The sequence below is a fragment of the Aspergillus fumigatus genome, chromosome 3 (assembly GCF_000002655.1).
Source record: "Aspergillus fumigatus Af293 chromosome 3, whole genome shotgun sequence".
Taxonomy (NCBI): domain Eukaryota; kingdom Fungi; phylum Ascomycota; class Eurotiomycetes; order Eurotiales; family Aspergillaceae; genus Aspergillus; species Aspergillus fumigatus.
In genome coordinates this window covers 1,841,014-1,861,282 of record NC_007196.1, presented here as the reverse complement: position 1 = coordinate 1,861,282, position 20,269 = coordinate 1,841,014, and the positions used below count along the sequence as shown (strand labels likewise).

The following is a 20,269-nucleotide window of genomic DNA, read 5'->3' as shown; positions in this document are numbered from 1 at the left end:
TAGTCATTTATTTTCTTATATAGTATTATTACCTCAATAAGCTAATAGCTAATTGGTCGTGGACGTTGATTTCACTGTGGCTTGTTCGGGCTAACAGCTCAATGCCGTTTGGCGTGGTTTCTCCCTTAAGATACCTGATCACCGGGCGAAGGTTGTTGCTGTCCCTCAGATGCCAGTTCTCCTGGGTTGGCGCGAGACCCTCAAGTCGTCTTTCGGTCGCATCATCGCAGTGTCTTTCATAAAGTACATGACTATTCGACTGACGCTTGAGAAGCATCTTAGTTGTGAGTTTCATCAGGATACACCTTAAGCAAGCAGGAATACTTTCGAAGAGATGCACAAAGCTCTGGACCTGGTCGAGAAGATACTCCATCCATTCGCCTTGTCCTTCTTTGTCTTTCTTTGCCCGCTCGAGAACGATGTCTATACGTCAAGTCGTGGCAGCCTCATCCACTTGACGGGAGCCAACTCAACGGCCTGCGGCCGACACACGAGCAACCATGTCCAAGCATGTATCTCATCCTCACCCTCGGCGATTCAGCGATTCTATGTTTCCAGTAGTTGCATGGTCCAGCGTTCCGAGGACTGCGCGAGGTAGACACGATGCTGAGGCGTGTAGTAGCGATGGCGCAAGTTAGCAAGGGAGGGTCTAGAGATGTGATTAGAAGATTACTCCTGAAGATGGTAAATCGAAGACGATGATTTGGAATGACACTTAGTGAGGCAGCGGTCATGACTTCCATAATAAATGAGTCTGTTGCTCTTCGGGGAACCAAGGAATGATACATTGGCTTTGCATTTCAAAGGTCTACGCTCTGTTGATGGTGATGCGCTCGTTGATGCAATGATTGCTTGCCGACGCTTTGAGATTCGTCAACTGACGAGGCAAAACTTGCAGTTTCTCGTCTAAGAAAAATCTAGATAACGAGTCATCGGGAGAAAAAAGAACTAAACTTTCTATAAGTCCTCGCATAGGGGCAGGCGTGAATGTGTGGGTTAGAAGCAACAGCCAAACAAGCAATGCATACTGATGTTGGTCTCAAGTTTCCATTGAACCGCCCGGAGAGAGGCAAATGCGACTAAGCATAAGGTCATATTACAATCTACTCAGAGCAGAATGAAGAAAAAGGTGAAGCAGAAGGTCATAAATTCACTAATCTACTTGCAGATTGTGAGACTGTTTAAAACCAGTAAATGATCAATCTTCATCCCCCCAAACTCGACCACCCATAGAACATCAAGCTACTAAAGACGATCCAGTCATCCACCGAGCGACGTTAACCATGAGTGAAAACCCGGGAGAGAAGCACTGTGTCGATGTCGAAAACACAAAAGTGACAAGGTAAGTTCATTGCGTCTGCAGAACCATGTTAGTAAGAAGTCGTCATGTCAGAGAAGAGAAGAGAAGAAAGCTTACCAGCAACAACCACTTGCTTCCAGTGAGCCAACAAAACTCCTCACTTGGGAGGCTCAGCAAGGCAAATGCCATGGTAGCAGTAGCCAACACCTGGACCGCAATCGGAGTCCTTGTGGCACACAGGATCGGCTTCTTCGCCGCGAGGAACAACGGGAGGACCAGCGACACAGATGCCATGATAGCAGTAACCCACACCGGGACCACAGTCGGAGTTCTTGTGGCAGACGGGATCAGTCTGTTCATCACGGGCAAGCATGGGAGGGTCAGCGACACAGATGCCATGATAACAGTAGCCAACGCCAGGACCACAGTCGGAGTTCTTGTGGCAGACAGGGTCGGCCGACACTTCACGAGCATCCTTGGGAGGGTCAGCGACACAGATGCCATGGTAACAGTAACCAACACCTGGACCGCAGTCGGAGTTCTTGTGGCAGATGGGGTCGTCACGAGAGGTGAGCTTGGGAGGGTCCGCAAGACAAATGCCATGATAGCAGTAACCAACGCCAGGACCACAGTCGGAGTTCTTGTGGCAAACGGGATCCGCAGGTTCAGAAGTCTGAACAAGGGAGGCAGAATTCTGGTTCGCAGTGTTTGAGGCGGAACTCTCTCCAATGCCCCAATGGCAAATACCAGCAATGCAAAGACCGTTGAAGCAATCTTTGTTAGTATGGCAAGTAACGATAGAAGCATCATCTCGAGTGAGCTTGGGAGGGTCGGCGACACAGATTCCCTTGTAGCAGTAACCCACACCAGGACCGCAGTCGGAGTTCTTGTGGCAGATGGGATCGTCGCGTTCAACCTTGGGGGGGTCGGCAACACAGATGCCCTTGTAACAGTAACCAATGCCGGGACCGCAGTCAGAATTTTTGTGGCAAACAGGATCACCAGCGTTGACAAGGCCTATTGATGTTGGAGAAAAATAGATGTTAGTAGGATGAGACGATTGGTTGGAAGGTTGAAAAGAAGAGGAAAGAGACTCAATTGGGATAAGACCGAACGCAAGAGGTAAGAACGTACCAAGACCATTGTCAGAGAGGTTCATGCCATCAACGACAGAAGCAGGTATAGCAGCAGAAGCTGCCATACCAGCAAACATGCCGAGCGCGAAAGTGGAGAACTTCATTGTGACTGAAGCTTGACAAGTCGTCACAAGAAGGGATGTATGAGCGAAGATGTTGTTGATCGATGAGAGTGAGAAGATTCTAACAAGAAAGAGAAGATTATTGATGTGAAGCAGGGTAAGGAGGGAAAGAGAGAAAGGGGAGCAGAAGCATGAGAAGAAGGGAGAATTTATACCTGAGATCTTGTCGCTAAAGAGTGCACTATAACAGCTATCTCGCTTAATCTTTTGGAGTCGTGAATGTCCAATACAGAAATCTCTGCCATCATCACTTCTGGGGAGGTCGATGGCGGTGGCGCTATCCCTAGAGAAGCGTTGTAGGTGAATGATAGGCTTCCTAGAAGAGACAACGATGGCTCGTCCCTGTTCTTCTCAGTGCGAGAGCCTTCTATATGGGGTGGATTGTGAATAAACTCACAGAATACTCCGTTAATTTGACTCAGACCACTCGGCTGGCCCATCTGAAGAAACAGGATCTGGACGTCAGGCGGTTCGGAAAAGCTATATCCACGTAGAAGTGAATATCGATTGTGAATAATGCTGCCTTCATAGACAGCACAGGGCATGAAGGTGAAAAGACGCATAGCTTAGACATGTTATGCTTCATTACGAGCTGTGCATACAGTGCAGGGGTTGTCAATTGATCTATATATGAGCATCCTTTGTAGGGAGTAACCATATATGACCTTGGCTAGACTTGAAAGGCTTTTTAGGTCAAGCAAAGAACATGAAGCTATTATGCTACGCTATCGTTTTGACATTTGGTCAACGGGGAAGCTACAGACTGCGATTAAGGCATCCCGGAAGAAATTCAGACAATAGAGGCTTCAAATCCTAAAGAGTATGTCTCTACCATCAAGACATCAACTGTCATGCATTTGCGTGGCATTCATGGTATGCTTGAAAATCAGTCTGCTTCGTCTTTGCCATGCCAGTTCCTTGCTCTATAGTGTTGCTCATCATCGGTTTACTGATCTAATCCCGGATATTTACATGACTGTGGAGGTAAGCCGTGGCCGCAAACGCCCTTCATGTTTTTCAGGCCCTGATCATGAATACTAACTTGGAGGGCAACTGGATAGAACCTTGTCCCCAACATGTTCTCGAACTACTCAGTCGTACAAGCAGTGGATTGTAGTGTTCTCCGGAAGTGAAGTACATGGCTTATATATTTTTCTTTGCTTTATTTATACGGGGGACGTCAACAGGCTTGCATGGACCGGACAGTGGTTGAATCTGAAAAGCTTGGGGCAATTCCCGCTTATGGAGAGAAAGACGACTGCACTTAATCGAGTGGTGGATAGACTGATAACTGGAATGGAAGGGTTTGAAGGCCATCTCGAGGCCAACATTGGAGAGAAATACCTACAGTTTACCTCTCATGCTACGTGAGCAATAGCAGAGTTTCAGGCACAATCTCTTGGGCAGAAGATCCTCTTGTAGAAACGTTCCAGTATTCGGGTTACATCGTCGGACTGTAGAAAGGAAGGACAAGGCACTTTGAACAAGTATGACATTCATTGCTAAAGCCCCATCGGCACATTATGCTCTGGTGCTTTGCCTCAGCTTTGTAGCAAGCTTTCTCATTATCATACACATCAAATATAAGTCATGTCTACTGGCTGCCGGGAACCGGCCCATCCTTCCCAATCTTCAACCCGCGCACCACCAGGAGGCTGTAGAAATTCATTTGAATCTAGAGAAGACGCAGAGTGGTGGAAAATCTTGCCCAATAACCAGATATACAACTTCACGCAGTCTCCGGCAGTCTCAAACGCCGATTTGAAGTTCTCCAGTTCAGAAATCAAAGCCGGACCGACAATTTCTAAAATCTTTCCCCAGTCCTCAATCGGCAGAGTGCAGACACCGCTTCTCACGTAACATTCGGCATGTGTGCTGAGGGCATACTGCTTCAGCTCACTGCAGGTCTGCAGCTCTGGACCGTTGGTGAAGAGGACCAATTCCTCTTGCAGGCAGAGCATTGTCTTCGTGATCCATTCCTGGCCGGACACGCTCATCTTGGGTCTCCAGACAAGAGACTTTTCACAGAATTTCTGGCCGAACCCGATCGGATAGCCTGATTGTCCACAGTGGTAGCGAGACTCGAGGCATTGTGCGTAGAAGTTGCAACTGTTGAGAGGTGGGTGAGTACATTCTTCAGAGCTCACGTTTCGTCTGCAATTATGTTAGTTTCATTGCATTACACCATATGCGTGGAGTCGCTTGCTATTCGAACCTTTCAGAATTCGATGTCGCGTCAGCAGGACTCGGGGACGCTAGAAGAAGTAGGGCATAGGCCCAAACGGCAAGAGACGTAGAAGGATACATTGCAAGGTTATGTTCTCTGTCGAAATAGGGTTTTTGCCAAGCGCGTAAATTGTCGGATGAAATGATTTGCAATAGACTAGAGGGGTTTTTGTAGTGATCTGAGCTTCCCTGCCATGGTCAATGCTCACAACAGTGAGACACATGATAGGCTGTGCTGATCCTGACATCTGAGGCGCAATCAAATACAGGAGCATGTGAAAGGAACAGTTAGCAATATATTCGACTCAAAACGGTAGGGTCTACTCCGTAGATTGAGGGCAGGTTCAGTCCTGCAGGCATAGTCAAATCGATATCGGATAGCCTGATATATGTATATATATACCGCTTCATGTACACAAAGACCTACTACAGTACAGTCATCATAGAGGATACATCTGAATCAATTGACAATATACTGGAAAATGTCTAAATGAACGAGCCACATGACCCTCAACGCGATAGACTGCGAGCTCAGATCGAATCATCCCTCAACCCTTGTGATCTGACTATTCAGCAACTTATGCATGGGTTGATTGTGGACATGACTAACATTGTCTACCCGCTAGAAGTTAACATATGTCAATGCTGGATCATACGACTCAAATGTTGATTTCCTAAAGCAAACAGAAAAACAACTCCCTACCAAACGTTTACATCCCAGGCATACTGTTCATTTACGAGTCAAATTTGTTGCACACGGAATTAGGAGCCAGGAAGGAGTCGGCGTCAGCGAAGAACAGGTTAAGAGGTAAATCAACTGATGAGTGAGAACCATCTTAGTACAAATGGCGTCGGTAGTAACCCATTGCATATATTGGAGAGAGTAGACAGACGCTCACAGTAGTAGAAGCATATGTGCAGAATTGAGGCAATAGTGGTAGCTGGACTGGTTATGTCCCCCAAGAGAATCTATAGTGGAGGCGAGGCAAGCATTTCGTTGACAGAGAAGTGATATATCTTAGAAGAGATGTCCTGGCCTGTTTTGCAAGCGTGTAGAAGCCGGAAGACTCGCGATTGATGCAACACGTGGAAGAGACAAAACATTGAGCAGATGTGGAACAGTGAAGCATCACCAAGCTTCTCTTCCACTCATTTCCCACGACAGCTTCCGAGTCCACGTCAAATGCTTGAAAGACAGGTATACCAACTACTTTTACTTTTTTCATACTTGTTTGCCTACCACTGTAACATGATATCGAATCAGAAGTGTGAGACCCAAAGCTTCAATCTGGATTACATTAGCTGACTATCAGGAGCCCGCTGAATGTTCTCAATCTGCGGGGGCTAAAGACAACCAGCTGCTCTTCTCACAACTTGGGCGCCATTCGTAAAGCATGACCATTATTCAGGCATCCCATAGTAAACGAAACCACCGTTTAGGGTTGTCCCTGTGGCTCTGGCGGGTGTATCCGCTACCTGACCTGTTCCTGAGGGGATGCGCCTGACTATGAACTGATCTTGCTTTTCGCAGTTATTCTGTCTTCTGTTTTGTGTCTGTTTAAAGAGCGTTAGATTCGCTACAATTGCCTCGTCTGGTTTAATACTCCTTCAGGGAAATGCTTCCAACGCCATTGCTAATTCATGCACTATAGCCCGGGCGGCTGCTTCCTGCACGTTGAACGGTCTAGGTTATAGCGTGGCACAAATGCATACTCGAGTTGATCCAAGGGGTATTACGTGTTTTAAAACAGGGCTGCAACGATTTCTTTTAATGTTCAACTAACAAGACAAAAATAGTCTCCCCGTGAGATATTATCGCCCACAAGCATATACAACTGGACGAGTTCCGCCGTGAAAACGATCGCAGATATAGACGAGGATTGAGATGATCCCAGAGACCTCACTTATCTTTCGACAGCATTCTGAACGCACACTCCGTATAAGTATATGAAGTACCCAGGAAACCCCTCTTTGATCCTTCGATGGTTGGAGCTAACTCGAGGTGATTTGCAGGATCCCACCGGATCAGGTCTCCGTGTCACATCATCATTCGATCAGCATGTACGACCCATAATATCCTTATTAGCCATCCTATAATCTACATCGTTGGTCCATCTACATAAAGACTGGTTGGCGCACCAGAAACCCACCGAGAATTTCTCCGCATCAGTGATCGCTGGCTGCCCCGCCAATGCTTTATTAGACCGAGCAATCCCTCCTCGCGAGAACACAGTAATCTAAAAAAGAAACCAGGAGTTCTTGACGTCCACGGAAGCAAGACCGCCGTGGCTGCGAGATGGTCAAACCCAGCAGCCAGATCCACCGTGCTTGGTGGAAGGAGTGCTCCGTCTACCAGATCTACCCGGCTTCCTTCAAAGATTCCAACGATGACGGCATTGGGGATATTCCCGGCATCATTTCCAAGCTCGACTATATCAAAAACCTAGGAGTAGATATAGTCTGGCTGTGTCCGTCCTACAAATCCCCTCAGGTGGATATGGGCTATGATATTTCCGATTACTATAGCATCGCAGACGAGTACGGCACTGTCGCGGATGTGGAGAAGCTAATAGAGGAGTGCCACAAGCGAGGAATGAAGCTTTTGATGGACTTGGTGGTCAACCATACGAGTGACCAGCATGAATGGTTCAAGAAATCCCGCAGTTCAAAGGATAACCCGTATCGCAACTGGTACATATGGAAGCCGCCAAGGTACGATGAGCAGGGAAAGCGCCATCCACCAAATAACTGGATATCTCATTTTCAAGGTATGCTCGACTGGCCGAAGAAACTCAGCCAGATACTGACAGAAGCAGGAAGCGCTTGGCAGTACGACGAGCTCACGGATGAATACTACCTCCACCTGTATGCCAAGGAACAGCCTGATCTCAACTGGGAGCACCCACCTGTGCGCGAGGCAGTCCACGACATTATGCGGTTTTGGCTGGACAAAGGAGCGGACGGATTTCGGATGGACGTGATTAACTTTATCAGCAAGGAGCAGAGCTTCCCTGACGCCGATGTCAAAGATCCCCAAAGTATCTGGCAATGGGCCGACAAATACTACGCCAACGGACCCCGCCTACACGAGTACCTACAGGGTCTGGGCCAGATTCTCAGAGATTACGACGCTTTCAGTGTTGGTGAGATGCCATTCGTCAAAGACACGGAGGAGGTTCTGAAGGCTGTCCGTTTCGACCGCAACGAGATCAACATGATCTTCAACTTTGAGCATGTGGATATTGATCACGGAGAATTTGACAAGTTCGTGCCCGGAAGCTGGAAACTAACTGACCTGAAGGCCTTCTTTGAGAGATGGGAGAAGTTTATGTATGAAAACGATGGGTGGAATGCTCTGTATTGGGAAAACCATGATCAGCCGCGGTCGATCGATCGATACACCCAGGCAAAGGAGGAGCATCGCCTGGTAGCATCCAAGCTCCTGGCTACTATCCTAACGCTACAGGCTGGCACGCCATTCATCTACCAGGGCCAAGAACTAGGCATGAGAAACGTGCCAGTGGAATGGGGAATCGAGGAGTATAAGGATATTGACTGCCTCAACCATTGGCATGAGTATGTATTCACCCTACCTGTTCATGAACATGACTGACGCAAACAGGCTGCTAAAAACAAAGCAATTCGACACTAAAGCACAGCAGATTGCCAAACAGGAGTATCAGAAAAAATCACGAGACAACGCGCGCACGCCAGTTCAATGGAGTTCAGGACCGAATGGCGGCTTCACAGGGCCAGATGTGAAGCCCTGGATGTCAGTCAATCCGGACTATGTGCGCATCAACGCCGAAGCAGAGGTCAACGATCCGAACTCGACGTACCACTACTGGGCGTCTGTGTTGGGCCTTCGCAAGAAATACCTGGATATATTCGTCTATGGTAATTTCGAGATGGTGGACGGCGACAGCCAGGAGGTCTTCGCGTATACTCGACAATATGAAAATCAGAAGGCGTTAGTAGTGGGTAATTTCACGGACAAGACACTGGAGTGGAGTCCTGCTGCCAATGGGATCAAGGGTGTGAGGGAGGTGCTGCTCAACACTTATGAAGAGGCAAAGAAAGCGTCACCGAGATTTGCTGGAGAGAAGTGGTCTCTTCAACCGTATGAAGCGGTTGCGGTAATTGTGCAGGAGTAATGGGATTGTGATGCGGCTTTATAAACAGCAAGTGACGGTCGACCACTCGATAGACCTGAGTAGAAATAGACCTAAGATATGAACACTATGTGCAGACGACGCTTTAATTCTCGAAAGCTTCGAATGTTGTCAGTCGACTCAGTCCAAGATAGCTATTGCGATTTGAAAATGCTTCCCCGCACTGATAAGCGATAAGCATCCAGCTTCCTTGACCTTCGGAGTGACAAAACTTCTCCCTTCACCTTCACCTTCATTCCAATCTCCATAAGTGCACACCAACCTCACAAACAACCACAAGAATACAACCGACACACACAACCATGGCAACCCAACCGCCTCAAGATCAGACATCAACCACCCCCTCACTCCCCCCACACCTCGACCCAACCACCTACCCACGAATCCTCACCTCCGCAACGCACAACATCCACCTCGAACTCACCTATTCAACACTGAACCCCACCGTCGCACTCGAACATACTTCCTCCCCAGCAGCAGGTGCCAACGTCCTCTTCCTCGGTACAACACGCGACACCTTCGAAGGCCGCGCCGTCTCCCAGCTCAGCTACACTTCGTACCCGCCTCTCGCGCTCAAATCGCTCATGTCAATCGCTACCAGGGCGGTGGAGAAGTTCGATCTAAAGGGGGTGTATATAGCGCATCGGCTGGGGGTTGTGCCGATCTCGGAGGCCTCAATTGTGGTTGCGGTTAGTGCGGGGCATCGTGGGATGGCGTGGAAGGCGGCAGAGGAGGTGCTGGAGGAGGTAAAAGAGAAAGTGGAAATTTGGAAGAGGGAGGAGTTTGTGGATGGGGGGATGGAGTGGAGGGAGAATAGGGAGAGAGATGCGGAGGGGAGGATATTATCTTCGACTGAGGGGGGAAAATAGAGGCGTGGATTTGAGAGGTCAGGTCTAATGTACATATACAGGTACAGGTCAGGCTCAGTCTAGATTTGTACAGCGCAGCGCAGCAGCGAAGAGACGATAGATCAATCCCGCTTTAAAGGCTTTCCTTCTCTCTTCCAGTCGTTGATGTGCTGAAGAATCACCTTCGATGCCGACTCGGGCGTATCCTGCCGTCCAATGCACTCGACGAAATCATTATCCGGGTCTGTTCCACATTAGCGATTTTCACTTGACGCGAGGAAAGCGAGACTCACCCATCAGATAGAAGTATATACTGTGGTCCACCAGGTAATCCTCCCCAGGCTTCACATCCTTGGGCGTACTGAAATACACTCGGTACTGCTTGCACACATGCTTCACCTGCTCATACGTGCCCGTCAAGCCAATAATATCCGGATGGAACTCCTTCAGATACTCGCGCAGGACCTGGGGCGTATCGCGTGCGGGATCACATGTAATAAACACCGGCAGGAAGATATTCTCCCCCTTCGTCGCCTCCTTGACCCGATCGATAATCTCGGCCATCTTATCCAGTTCATCGGGACAGATATCGGGACAGTGCGTGAAACCAAAGTATACCTGCCAAAGCATCATTAGCGCCGCGGCTTCATCCTAAGCAAAGACAAAGATGACCACATACGAAACTATACTTCCCCTTCAAATCCTCCGCCGTAAACTCCTTCCCATCCAAATCCGTCAGCGTGAAAGGGCCCCCAACCTTCGGCCGTCCAACCCCCTTGCTCATCTCCGCGATCCGCTTCCGCTCCAACCGCTCCTTCTCAACCCGGAAGTAAACGATCATCCCCGCGCCCGTCAGCACGAACAGCAGCGCCGCCTTCCACGAGAACGGACCCGTTGCGTTCCGCGCGCGCAGCTGGCCCATCGTCTTTGCACGAAGACAAGCAGGGGAGGTCGAGAAGCCTCGCTGCTGCGGGGTGGCACGTCTAATTCCAATTCCATTTGGCTTCGGTGTTGTGAGGGCGCTTCGGGAGAGCAGGGAGGCTGTTCGCTGAGTTGGGAGGTGAGCGCTGGACTCGACGGTGGAGATGCCGGACCGGCTTAGCCGGCCTAGAATGCGGGAAACCGGTCGTGCCGATGAGGCCATGGTGTGTTTTGTGAGTTGCGTAGAGTATCCTTGGGATAAGAAGTTTTGTTCGGAACGGTTACTGTCTGATGCACGCCCAGTCCGGATGGTGCCACATGTGGTTTAGTGTTGCTGCCTGAGGCTGTAATAGAGCCAAAATCACGTGCATTTCCATTAACTACTACTCTGGGATGATTATTTTTCAAACTATGGTCATCAATCTCGTTATTTTAAAATTACATAACTGCCCGATGTAGACCTTCTAGTTGAACAATGGTAAAGAGAAAGTAGTCAAACAGAAGAAACATGCAAAGTATGCGGCGTCAAACGAACCAGGTATTCTCTTATCGGACGAAAGAACGAGACGCGAGTAACAGGATGTGAAAATGGAATATGACACTTTTGCGATGGAAACTCGCAATATGTACGCTGGAGAGAGAAAAGGAGATCGTGTCGTGAAATTCAGAATTGCAAGGACATATCACTGTACACTCCGACTAGCCTGGCTGGCCCGACTGGCTCGACTAGGTGTGGTCCGTGGTTCATCCTCTTCAAGAACATCGCTGAGGCGCGTGGGATGGCGATGACGAGGAGTCATCGATTCCCAACCCACTCCGACACCCCAACCGGAACCGGAGTAATCGACCGTAGTTGGTGTGTACAGAGGCGCCGACGACGCTGGGAGGGAGCTCGATGCATAGTTCTCCTCGTGGGGTTCATGTTCGTACTCCTCGCTGTCTTCAGACATGGCAGGAGGATACTCGATCGGACGACCTTGAGCGTGACGATAGCTACTATATTCCTCGTCTCCTTGCTCGCTGCTTGCAACACTAGGGTCGTACGAGCGATCATCATTCGCAGAAGCTGGTCGGCCTCCATACATATTCGACCCTTGCTGCGGGTAGTACTGGCTGGCGTACGGCGCCTGTGAGTCTGCTGCGGTGGTGGCAGGTTGGCGAGGAGCAAGATCTTTTCCTTCGGTGAATGGGTCGGTCTCAACTGGAGACACCGGCGCGGCGTCGTAGTACTGGCCCTCGGGTTTCCCGAGATTTTCGCCGGTAGAGTATGGGCTTTCCCGAGCAGAAGTGCGGCTCATGGCGGTCTGTCGACTAGAAAGGCCTTGAATCATTGGGACAACTTGCACGCCTCCCACAAGCGTCGGCTCTCCGTTTCTGAGCGAATTGGTGCGGTCACGTTCTTCCTGCTCACGGCGGCCCAGTTCCTCCCATGCTCGGCGAGCTTCTTCCTTGGAAATCTGCAGCTCACGTCGCATTTCCCTGAGCAACTCCTCAGCACGAGTCTTATCGATCTCGGCCTTTTGTAGAGAGGCGACGGCTTCGGCGCGGGCCAGCCGCTCGTTCTTGAGCTGCTTCTCAAGCTCGGCTTGTAGCTCCTTGGCTCTCTCCTGTTCCGCGCGCGTGTCGAAGAACCAGCGTTGAAACTTCCTTTCCGAAGACGCACGCAAGCGCTGCAATTCCACAACCGCATGGAAGAGGTTGGCACCAGCCGCGGAGAGATCGGTGACCTGACGGGCCATCTGCTGGCTAAGTGGGTCACGCTCCAACGCTTCGTTGTTTTGCTCGAGCTTCCGAATCCAGTAGCTCGTCAGTCCCTCCCAGTGCGAAGACAAGGTTTCCCACCGTTCAAAGGCATGAGGAAATCCGACCCGGCGTGGTTGCTGTTGATTTTGCACAGGGTCTGATTGGCTAGCCGAAGGTGCCTGTCCCTGTGGCTTGGCGAATGTACTGGGCGGAGCAGCAGCTTTCGCAGTAGCCGGTTGTTGAGCACCAGGTACTTGCTGGGTAGGAGGTACAGGTTGTCTGGGTATCTGGGAGTCGGCGCGGCGGGCCATTCCAGAAGTATTGGTTGTCATGCCGGGCGCTGCAGTTGTTCTGGGAGCTGCGCCCCGCTGTCCGGGCTTTTCACCGGCAACGCCAGCAGCGTAAGGCTGGGTCTGTTGAGCCTGTTTTGCTTGCTCCTCCTGATGCCTGTGCTCCGCTTCCTCCTGCTCCCGAGCCATTGCCTCTTGTTCTGCCTTCTTCCGGGCCTCACGATCCCGACGCTGCCTCATGATATCGGTTGGTGTCCGGACACCGCTTGGAGGATGAGGGTTGACCGGAACTGGCCCTTGAGCGGTGCGCGTGGCACCATTCTGAGTACGGCTGCTAACTGCAGGTCCGGACGAGACCGGAGCACCCGCAAGATCAGCCATCGACGCGTTCACTTCCTCCCAATCTGTGGTGAAAGGGAAGGGTTTGCGAATCGCTTCTTCGAGAGTCCAGAGGATCGCAGAGGCCGTTCGTGGAGAGACGCGAGCCGACCGACGAGGCCAAAAAGATTCGCCGGCTCGTCTGGAACGCTCTTCGTAGGCTTCAGAATCGTACTCTTCCGCGTCGTCAGTTCGTGCTTCCGAGGTTGCAGGGCGTAAAGTAGGGTTCTGGGCGCGGTCTTTGTCGGAGGCAGGTTGTACCAAGACAGGAATCGACTGCTCTATTTGGTGGTATCGTCCCGAAACATCTACTGAAGCAGCTCGTCGGTGATTGAAGCGAGGTGTTCTGCGTAACGACCGAGGACTTCCCGAAGCACTCGAGGAGCGGGCTAATGGATCTAGGAAAGAATCAAGCGCAGGATTAGGAGTAGCAGCCTGCTGCTGGCGTTGCCGTGGAACGGTCGTAAACTCTGATGGGTCGTGAACTTCGTAGGTCTCGTCAATTGGGCTGTGGGTGTGGTGATACACTGTTAAGGAGTGTTGTAGGGGACGTGGAGAGGGATGTGATGACAACGTGAGGGTATTGCGACTCGATTCTCAGCAAACACGAATTGTGAGTCTGAGCTCGCAGACGTCAGTTAGTGCAGGGCAGCTCTGTGGAGATTCCGCTTGTTGGAGGGCCTCTTCTTTCCAGCAAACACCTTGAACCCGCCTCTGAGTAGGAAAAGGTGAGCGACTTCACCGAGAAAGAATGTGGATAAAAAATGGAGACAGGAATAAGCATTGGGTAAGAGAAGATAGCAGCATCCCAGAAAGAAGGAGCTAGGAGACACTGTGGCTGGTCAAATGAGGGTGTGCGTGGTGCGGTCTAAGTGGGAAATAACAGCTCTAAGAATTAAATGGGATGGCTGGGAAAATAGAAGCTGCAGGAGGATGGAACAAAGAAACCCACGAACAACGCAAAGACGCACCTCAGAGTCAGATCAGCGCACTACCAGACCGCCACGACCATCTGGAAATGGCTCGTAGGCGTCATGGAGTCGAGCGACAGAGCTCAATGGCTGCTGGAAGAGTGTCCAAGTCCGTAGTAGAGAACTGCACAGTTATCCGAGAAGACACGATGACAGCGGCCCGGGGGACTTTCCGAGGGCCAACAACCGCTAACTGGCGCCAACACTGATTCGATGAGAGATCAACTGGGCCAGTTCAACTCTGTTCCAGGTATTCTTCTTATAATATAAACCTAAGGTACATTTATAGGGAGGGCGGCACATAGCCTTCTGCGAAATTCTAGACCACTTACATTTTTCATACTGACCTACGAAGTTCCGGGGATGAACAGCAAGGAAGCTCATCCACAAAGAAGTTCTCTGCAGGTTATATATAAGATTTGTCACAAGGGCAAGCAGAAGAAAAGATGTTCTGATGCTGGCGAGTCCCTGTAGGATTCGAGTTGAGATACTGCGGTAGTGTAACAATCTGACTCGCACTTTGTGGATTTGCGACCTTCGTTTCCATTCAATATCCAGCAAGTCGATCCTAAAGTCAACCATCTGGGGAAGGTAGAAATTGAGAACAATGGGGCCTGTGAAGGATCAATTCCCACCAAACTGGACAGCAAGAAATCGCTAGCCCGTAGTTGTCGCTATTCCTAATCCTCATGGTCGCTGGGCAGCAGTCTCATACTGAATCTTGGTTCCCGCTCGCAAAAGCAACACTGCGTCAGTGCTGCATTGGCGATGCGTTGGCAATCTGTCAAAGGGACGAGATTGGCGGTCCTTTCTCATTGCCAGTTAATTCAAATCTTGGTGGCTGTCCCGATGACTTGATTTTTAATTTCAGTGTGTTCGAGTATTGATACTTCAATGGCAATAGGAGCCAGAAGCAGCAAGGTGTCGCTCCCTAGATTCAATAATTGCGTCCATGGCACCCAGACCAATCCCTCCTTGGTTCAGCTTATTACTGGCAATGAACCTTTGATCGTTGGTCTTTGGTTGTAATCGGTCTATTGGTCTGGATCTGTTTAGTCGGTTGGCCACTCGAACTCCTGGGCTCTGAATATATAATATATAGAGTACCCGGCAATGCATCGACGATCATCATTATTCCAGGGTCTCACGAGGCGACTGTCTGGAGGTAATCAAATCCTGCATCAGTCGTCTCATTACTCATAGGGACGATCTCTTCTGTTGACTTGACGGACGATTCTCAATGTCCGTCAGAGACAAAAGAAATGAAGTATATGCACGGCTCAGTGCCTCCAACATCTCTATGGTGATGGCACTGCAACACAGGAAACCCCATCCATAGTCTGAAAGACGCAAATAAGGATCTTCGAGATATATACCAGATGAGTTGAAGAGATCCAGCAAGGGCGACGGTACGAATCGGAAAATGTCAAGCCTTCGAGTTTTGGAACCCAACCCATCTGCGGTCTCAGATTATCGAGTCATCCTTACTGGTGGTATACTTGACTTATGACTGCGATTTTTAATGGCGTGCCTTCACGTCGGCACTTAGGCATATCATATGGCTTTGTGGAAACTGTGCCTCATTGATTCCATGGGCACTGTGTCATTCCTCTCACCTCGATTGATGCATGGATCACCGGCACCATGAAGCAATTCATTTCGGAGTTTTGATCAGGCAGATTGGTGAATCCCAATGGGACTGAGTCCAGGCTTAGTGGGAACATCTATATCGCAAAGTGTAGTAATATGAATCAATACTATTCTACCCCTCGGCTTCGAGGGCTTCGAATTCCTGGAAGTCAATAAAATGGCATTGACATGGCAAAAGGACCATATCCAAATCGAACCTATCAGCAAGTGATGCCTGAATACTCCTGAAGATTCATTTCCATAAAGGAGGGAGAAGACCGAAGTAAAAGAGTTCAAACTCGGGGTCCCAGGCAGATACGTTAATTGCACGATTTGCATATTACCAAGATGCAGCTCTGCACAGACCAGGATGTTTCAGCGTTACAATTCATGATATCGACCAAAGTACATACATAGCGCAGCTGGGAAATAAAGTACTTGATATTATTTTTCCTTTACTGCTGGCCTCGAGAGTTGAGGCCCAGATACCAGGAACCATTTGCCTGCGCCACCGGAATGCAGGTTATGCGACCCTGTTGCTTCCCCGACGCCCTCTCTTGAAGTCTGTTTTCCATCCATCCATCCCCCAATCCATCCTTCGTACTTTCGCTGAATTATCGAATTGTTCATTATTCCTGAGGTGCTCAGTGATTCCGTACCTTTTTGGTTTTCATGATGTCATTGTCTATTAAACAGTGTTTCATTTCCCCCGTTCCGTATGCATCACAGAGACCCCGTTACAAATCATTCGGGCTATTGATTATCACTGCAGAAGATCGAGATGGGCGATACCACGAGCATATTGAGTTATTAATTCCATGCATCTGACAGCTTCCCAGAGATGGCCTGGACGGAGATTATCACTAGTTAAGCAGCTCGGTCCTAACAGCAGCATACCAGGAGGGTGGTGCTTTTACCTACACTAGAGTTTCACGTCTCAACACCAGTCGTAAAGACAAGGTCCTTGACTCGATCAATCTCTAACCACTATCATCTTCTTCTCCTCCTGCATCACGCCGCAATAGAAGGAAATTTTACTGGTCATTGGAATCGTACTTCCAACCACATCCAAACCAGCAACGTTAGGAAGCCTGCGTCATCTCTAACAGAGCGCCCTCCCCTACATCAATATTTCAATATGAGCCTATCATACACGTATATACCGAAAAGTGCGACCATGTAGCGAGAAGGGTGCGATCCAAAGCAAAAAATCTGTTTAGACTGATCGACATAAGACGCAGATCTAACCATCCGGGAACCTGGAATGCGGCACTACAGGCTGCTTGCCTGGTGTACAGAACGACAGACTTCCGGTTGAACAATACAGCAATTAAGGCTTAATAGACCATGTACAGTCAGATGCTGGGGGTGACTGAGACTTACTGTCCGACCCGATGAGGGCACTGTCTGACGCTCCCTTCGAGCCCTATCTAGGCAAATTTGGCGTCAGAAGCCATAATGAGTTAATGACTACTTCCTGAAGAGTCTTGGTGGAGAGAGATCGACACGATCGGCCATCATTGCAGCGAGCGGAACTCGGGCCAAGGTTTAGCGGCTATGCCCCAGCGCTACTCATCCTGAATCTGATATCTCACATTCTCTCCGTCTGGCACCAAGGCAAAATCATCCTAGAGGATTCGAAACACTCCAGCCTCCAGCTAGAATTTCCTGCCCGTTTACTATCCTCTGTCACCACTGACCAGGTCGTCACTACTTGTTCTATGCCGGCTTTACAACGTATCAGAGGCACTCAATTATTGTGCGCATGATGTCAGTTGGATATGTCCATCTGCTGTTCGACGGATTTGCTCTTCTGCAGACATGGCATGATGCATTCGCGTACCCAGTGACAGCATTCAGTAGGACCTCATACAAGCACAAAATCAGGCATGTTTGTACATGACGCCTATGCCTGTATCTGGCGAAATGCGGTCGAACGTCTTAATATTTGCCACGCAACACCGAATTGCGTCTCAGCTTCAAGCAATTTCGATACCACTTTATGATTACTCCGTACATTGGCACTTCTATGAGCCATGAGTAAAGTCTGACTTGCATCGCCCCGCAACCTTCTGCCCTACGGATCGGGTTCCGGTAGCTCCCTTGCTCCAGGCTGGGTGGCCGTTTCGCCTTGCAGCGCCTCTTATCCCTGTGGAAGAAGGGAACCGGGCCATGTAAGGTCTGATAGGTGGTTAAAGCCCGTGCGCTCTGATCATTGAGCTTTGTTTATCATGCTCCGTTGGCATGCGCTGACGCTTTTTGGACTCCTCCCCGACCTAGCCACCAATTCACTGGTAGTCTGGTACTGGAACTTGGAGGGGAGCCATTTCAAAGTTATTTTTGGGGAGGCATGTAGTATAAACATAACCCCTTCACCCCCTTCCAGTCTCTGAGATATTGCAGACACTCTCTTAATGTCTCTGGCTGTTATCGACTTCAATGCTACATGCTCACCATCAGTCAAGCATTCTCGATGATACCCGTCTATCGCTGAGAACATAGTGTCGCATCTGTTGTAACTCTTACAACCATAGCCCATGGCTGGCACATATACTTTCCTTCCTGGCGACCTCAACGCTTCACTGAAAGCTCGGAATAGACCCTACACTGGACTGCGCTTGCCTTCGTCGTCTCCTGCTAAGAAACGGGCCTCGTCCTTCTATCCTGAGCACGGCCCAGAGATTGTGGACGAGACCAACCCGGATCCATTCTATCTCGAGCACTCCCTAGGCAGGTCGGGTGCTTGGGGCCGTAGCAGAGGGGACATTCGCGATGTCCGATTCTGCGAGGAAACCAACCAATATTTCAGGTTATCCCCCGTGAATCACAGCCAGAAGGAACCGACGTTCCCCAAATCTGTAAGAGGCGAATCAAAGCGGACTCCTCGTCCCAGTCAACCTGATCGATCGACACTTACCGTCGTTGGATTCGAGCATCAATACTCTATTCCGCCACAAGTTGCAGTTCCACGTTGGGAAAAGCACCCCCCGCACGAGAGCCAGGGCTCTTTCAGCTCCGAACAGATTGACGCAACTCCCGACTTGACTCCGAGCAGCTCGTTCTCGTCAAGCTACTCCTCCCCAATCTACCCCGACAGTGGTCTACAGGGCTCTGAGTACCCTGTTCTGCCAGTCCAGTTGCCAGCCCAGAGGACACAATCAAGGTCCTCGGAAAGGTTCCACCAAGCTTCCGCTAAGCAACCAGTCAGTCTCCGACCAGCTTCGTCCAACCGTCCATCAACGCCTGCGCGGAATACCGAAATCACAAGTTCCGCGGAAACTTTGAGAATGCCTCGAACAGAGGACCAGGACCTCTCAGTCCGACGCGGGAAACCGCTCCCCTCTCTTCCTATCAACCCCCGTCACGGCAATGGTGTGCCCAGCAAGAGGAGCACTAATTCGGGCCGTCGACCTTCCATTGAACCCTCGATGATATCCCCTCCTAGTCTCATCAACCCTGTCACTCTCGAGCCTCACACAACCCATTTCGATCAGGCCATGTTTATTCCTGCCAACGACTGCCCCAGCCCTGTGCCCAGTCGTGGCCCGCCCTCTCCAACGACAACGAGTGAGGCCCCCATCTCCTCGAGAAGTCAGAGGCCGTCGACCTCAGCCTCTGAGGCCCCCTTTGAGCATTCTGTGTGGGAACCAGATTCTGATTCTGAGTCCCTTGGTCCGAAATCATTGTCGAAGAAGCCTATGGACACCCTGAAAAAAGTCCGCAGCCGGGTGCATCTCCGTGTTGCGAAGTCCGCTCCCAAACTGCAGAACTCCACGGCCTCTGCGCCAACAGATCCACCCCTGGAGAAATTCCCAACAATGCCTGATCATCCGCCCAGGGATCCATTTCCCGAACCTGTCAAATCCATGGCACCGTTGACTTTGTCAAGCCGTGAGGTCTTTCGGCCGTCGCCGTTGCAGACACTGCGACTCGTCAACCCGTCAACTACCTCCCTTGCCAGACCTCGAACACCTCGATCTCGTCGAAACAGCAGCCAAGCTAGGGGTCAGGACCGGGATCAGCCTCGGAACTACGACTTTGACCGGTCCGCCGCCGCCGCCATCCAGGCCAGATCCCGACGCAAACAGCGGTCAGACTCGCTTGTCACTTCGCGCGTGACTGACAGGGAGAAGGTATGCACTTTCTGCCGCGAGGATCGCTCTGACGTGGCCATCCATCATAGCCTGACACTTGCGCGCCCTCCCCTCTACAAACGGGTGTGGGAGTCGTTGCGTCTGCTTGGCTGTCATGGTGACATAACTCCTCCTAAATCCTTTCCACGAAAGTCGATGTAATTGGATCTTGCTGGCTGCAGAAATTTCGATTGGGTGTCTTTGAAATAATGTCTCATGACCTACTTTACGACCATGGACACTCCCAGTAGAGGAGCTGTACTGGTTCGGATGCTGACGATGAACACTACAAGGGATGAGAAAGCTCTCTCCAATGACCTAATGAACAGGGGCGCAGCTCCCTGATATGTCTGCCATATGATATAATGTCCGCAGAGGCAGCAACAGCTGTCCCGAGCGA

At 50.2% G+C, this 20,269-nt stretch overlaps 7 protein-coding genes across 7 annotated transcripts; 3 read left to right on the top strand and 4 right to left on the bottom strand.

Annotated features, from left to right (window-relative positions):
- Positions 1-28: 28 nt before the first annotated feature.
- Positions 29-2,656, bottom strand: AFUA_3G07400 (uncharacterized protein; the record flags this gene model as incomplete). Its single annotated transcript, XM_077804360.1, has 3 exons — positions 2,435-2,656; positions 1,508-2,317; positions 29-423 (listed from the first exon to the last, which is right to left on the bottom strand). Exons 1-3 carry the CDS (start codon positions 2,538-2,540, stop codon positions 29-31), a joined length of 1,311 nt encoding a protein of 436 aa, XP_077660516.1. The 5' UTR covers positions 2,541-2,656.
- Positions 2,657-3,734: 1,078 nt separating this feature from the next.
- Positions 3,735-5,467, bottom strand: AFUA_3G07390 (uncharacterized protein). The gene is made up of 2 exons (XM_077804359.1): positions 4,774-5,467; positions 3,735-4,712 (listed from the first exon to the last, which is right to left on the bottom strand). The coding sequence occupies exons 1-2, from the start codon at positions 4,863-4,865 to the stop codon at positions 4,136-4,138; spliced, it is 669 nt and encodes a 222-aa protein (XP_077660515.1). The 5' UTR covers positions 4,866-5,467; the 3' UTR covers positions 3,735-4,135.
- An 869-nt stretch (positions 5,468-6,336) lies between these two features.
- On the top strand, positions 6,337-8,938 carry AFUA_3G07380 (glycoside hydrolase family 13 protein; the record flags this gene model as incomplete). Its single annotated transcript, XM_077804358.1, has 4 exons — positions 6,337-6,727; positions 6,798-7,552; positions 7,601-8,360; positions 8,407-8,938. Exons 2-4 carry the CDS (start codon positions 7,081-7,083, stop codon positions 8,936-8,938), a joined length of 1,764 nt encoding a protein of 587 aa, XP_077660514.1. The 5' UTR covers positions 6,337-6,727; positions 6,798-7,080.
- A 320-nt stretch (positions 8,939-9,258) lies between these two features.
- Positions 9,259-9,825, top strand: cnxH (molybdenum cofactor biosynthesis protein MoaE; the record flags this gene model as incomplete). The annotated part of the gene is made up of 1 exon (XM_749779.1): positions 9,259-9,825. One exon carries the CDS (start codon positions 9,259-9,261, stop codon positions 9,823-9,825), a length of 567 nt encoding a protein of 188 aa, XP_754872.1.
- Positions 9,826-9,926: 101 nt separating this feature from the next.
- On the bottom strand, positions 9,927-11,061 carry AFUA_3G07360 (SCO family protein; the record flags this gene model as incomplete). Its single annotated transcript, XM_749780.2, has 3 exons — positions 10,484-11,061; positions 10,098-10,422; positions 9,927-10,048 (listed from the first exon to the last, which is right to left on the bottom strand). Exons 1-3 carry the CDS (start codon positions 10,946-10,948, stop codon positions 9,927-9,929), a joined length of 912 nt encoding a protein of 303 aa, XP_754873.1. The 5' UTR covers positions 10,949-11,061.
- A 347-nt stretch (positions 11,062-11,408) lies between these two features.
- On the bottom strand, positions 11,409-14,817 carry AFUA_3G07350 (uncharacterized protein; the record flags this gene model as incomplete). Its single annotated transcript, XM_749781.2, has 2 exons — positions 14,302-14,817; positions 11,409-13,663 (listed from the first exon to the last, which is right to left on the bottom strand). Exons 1-2 carry the CDS (start codon positions 14,687-14,689, stop codon positions 11,409-11,411), a joined length of 2,643 nt encoding a protein of 880 aa, XP_754874.2. The 5' UTR covers positions 14,690-14,817.
- Positions 14,818-18,150: 3,333 nt separating this feature from the next.
- AFUA_3G07340 (uncharacterized protein) lies at positions 18,151-20,031 on the top strand (the record flags this gene model as incomplete). The annotated part of the gene is made up of 2 exons (XM_749782.1): positions 18,151-18,195; positions 18,271-20,031. The coding sequence occupies 2 exons, from the start codon at positions 18,151-18,153 to the stop codon at positions 20,029-20,031; spliced, it is 1,806 nt and encodes a 601-aa protein (XP_754875.1).
- Positions 20,032-20,269: the final 238 nt, after the last annotated feature.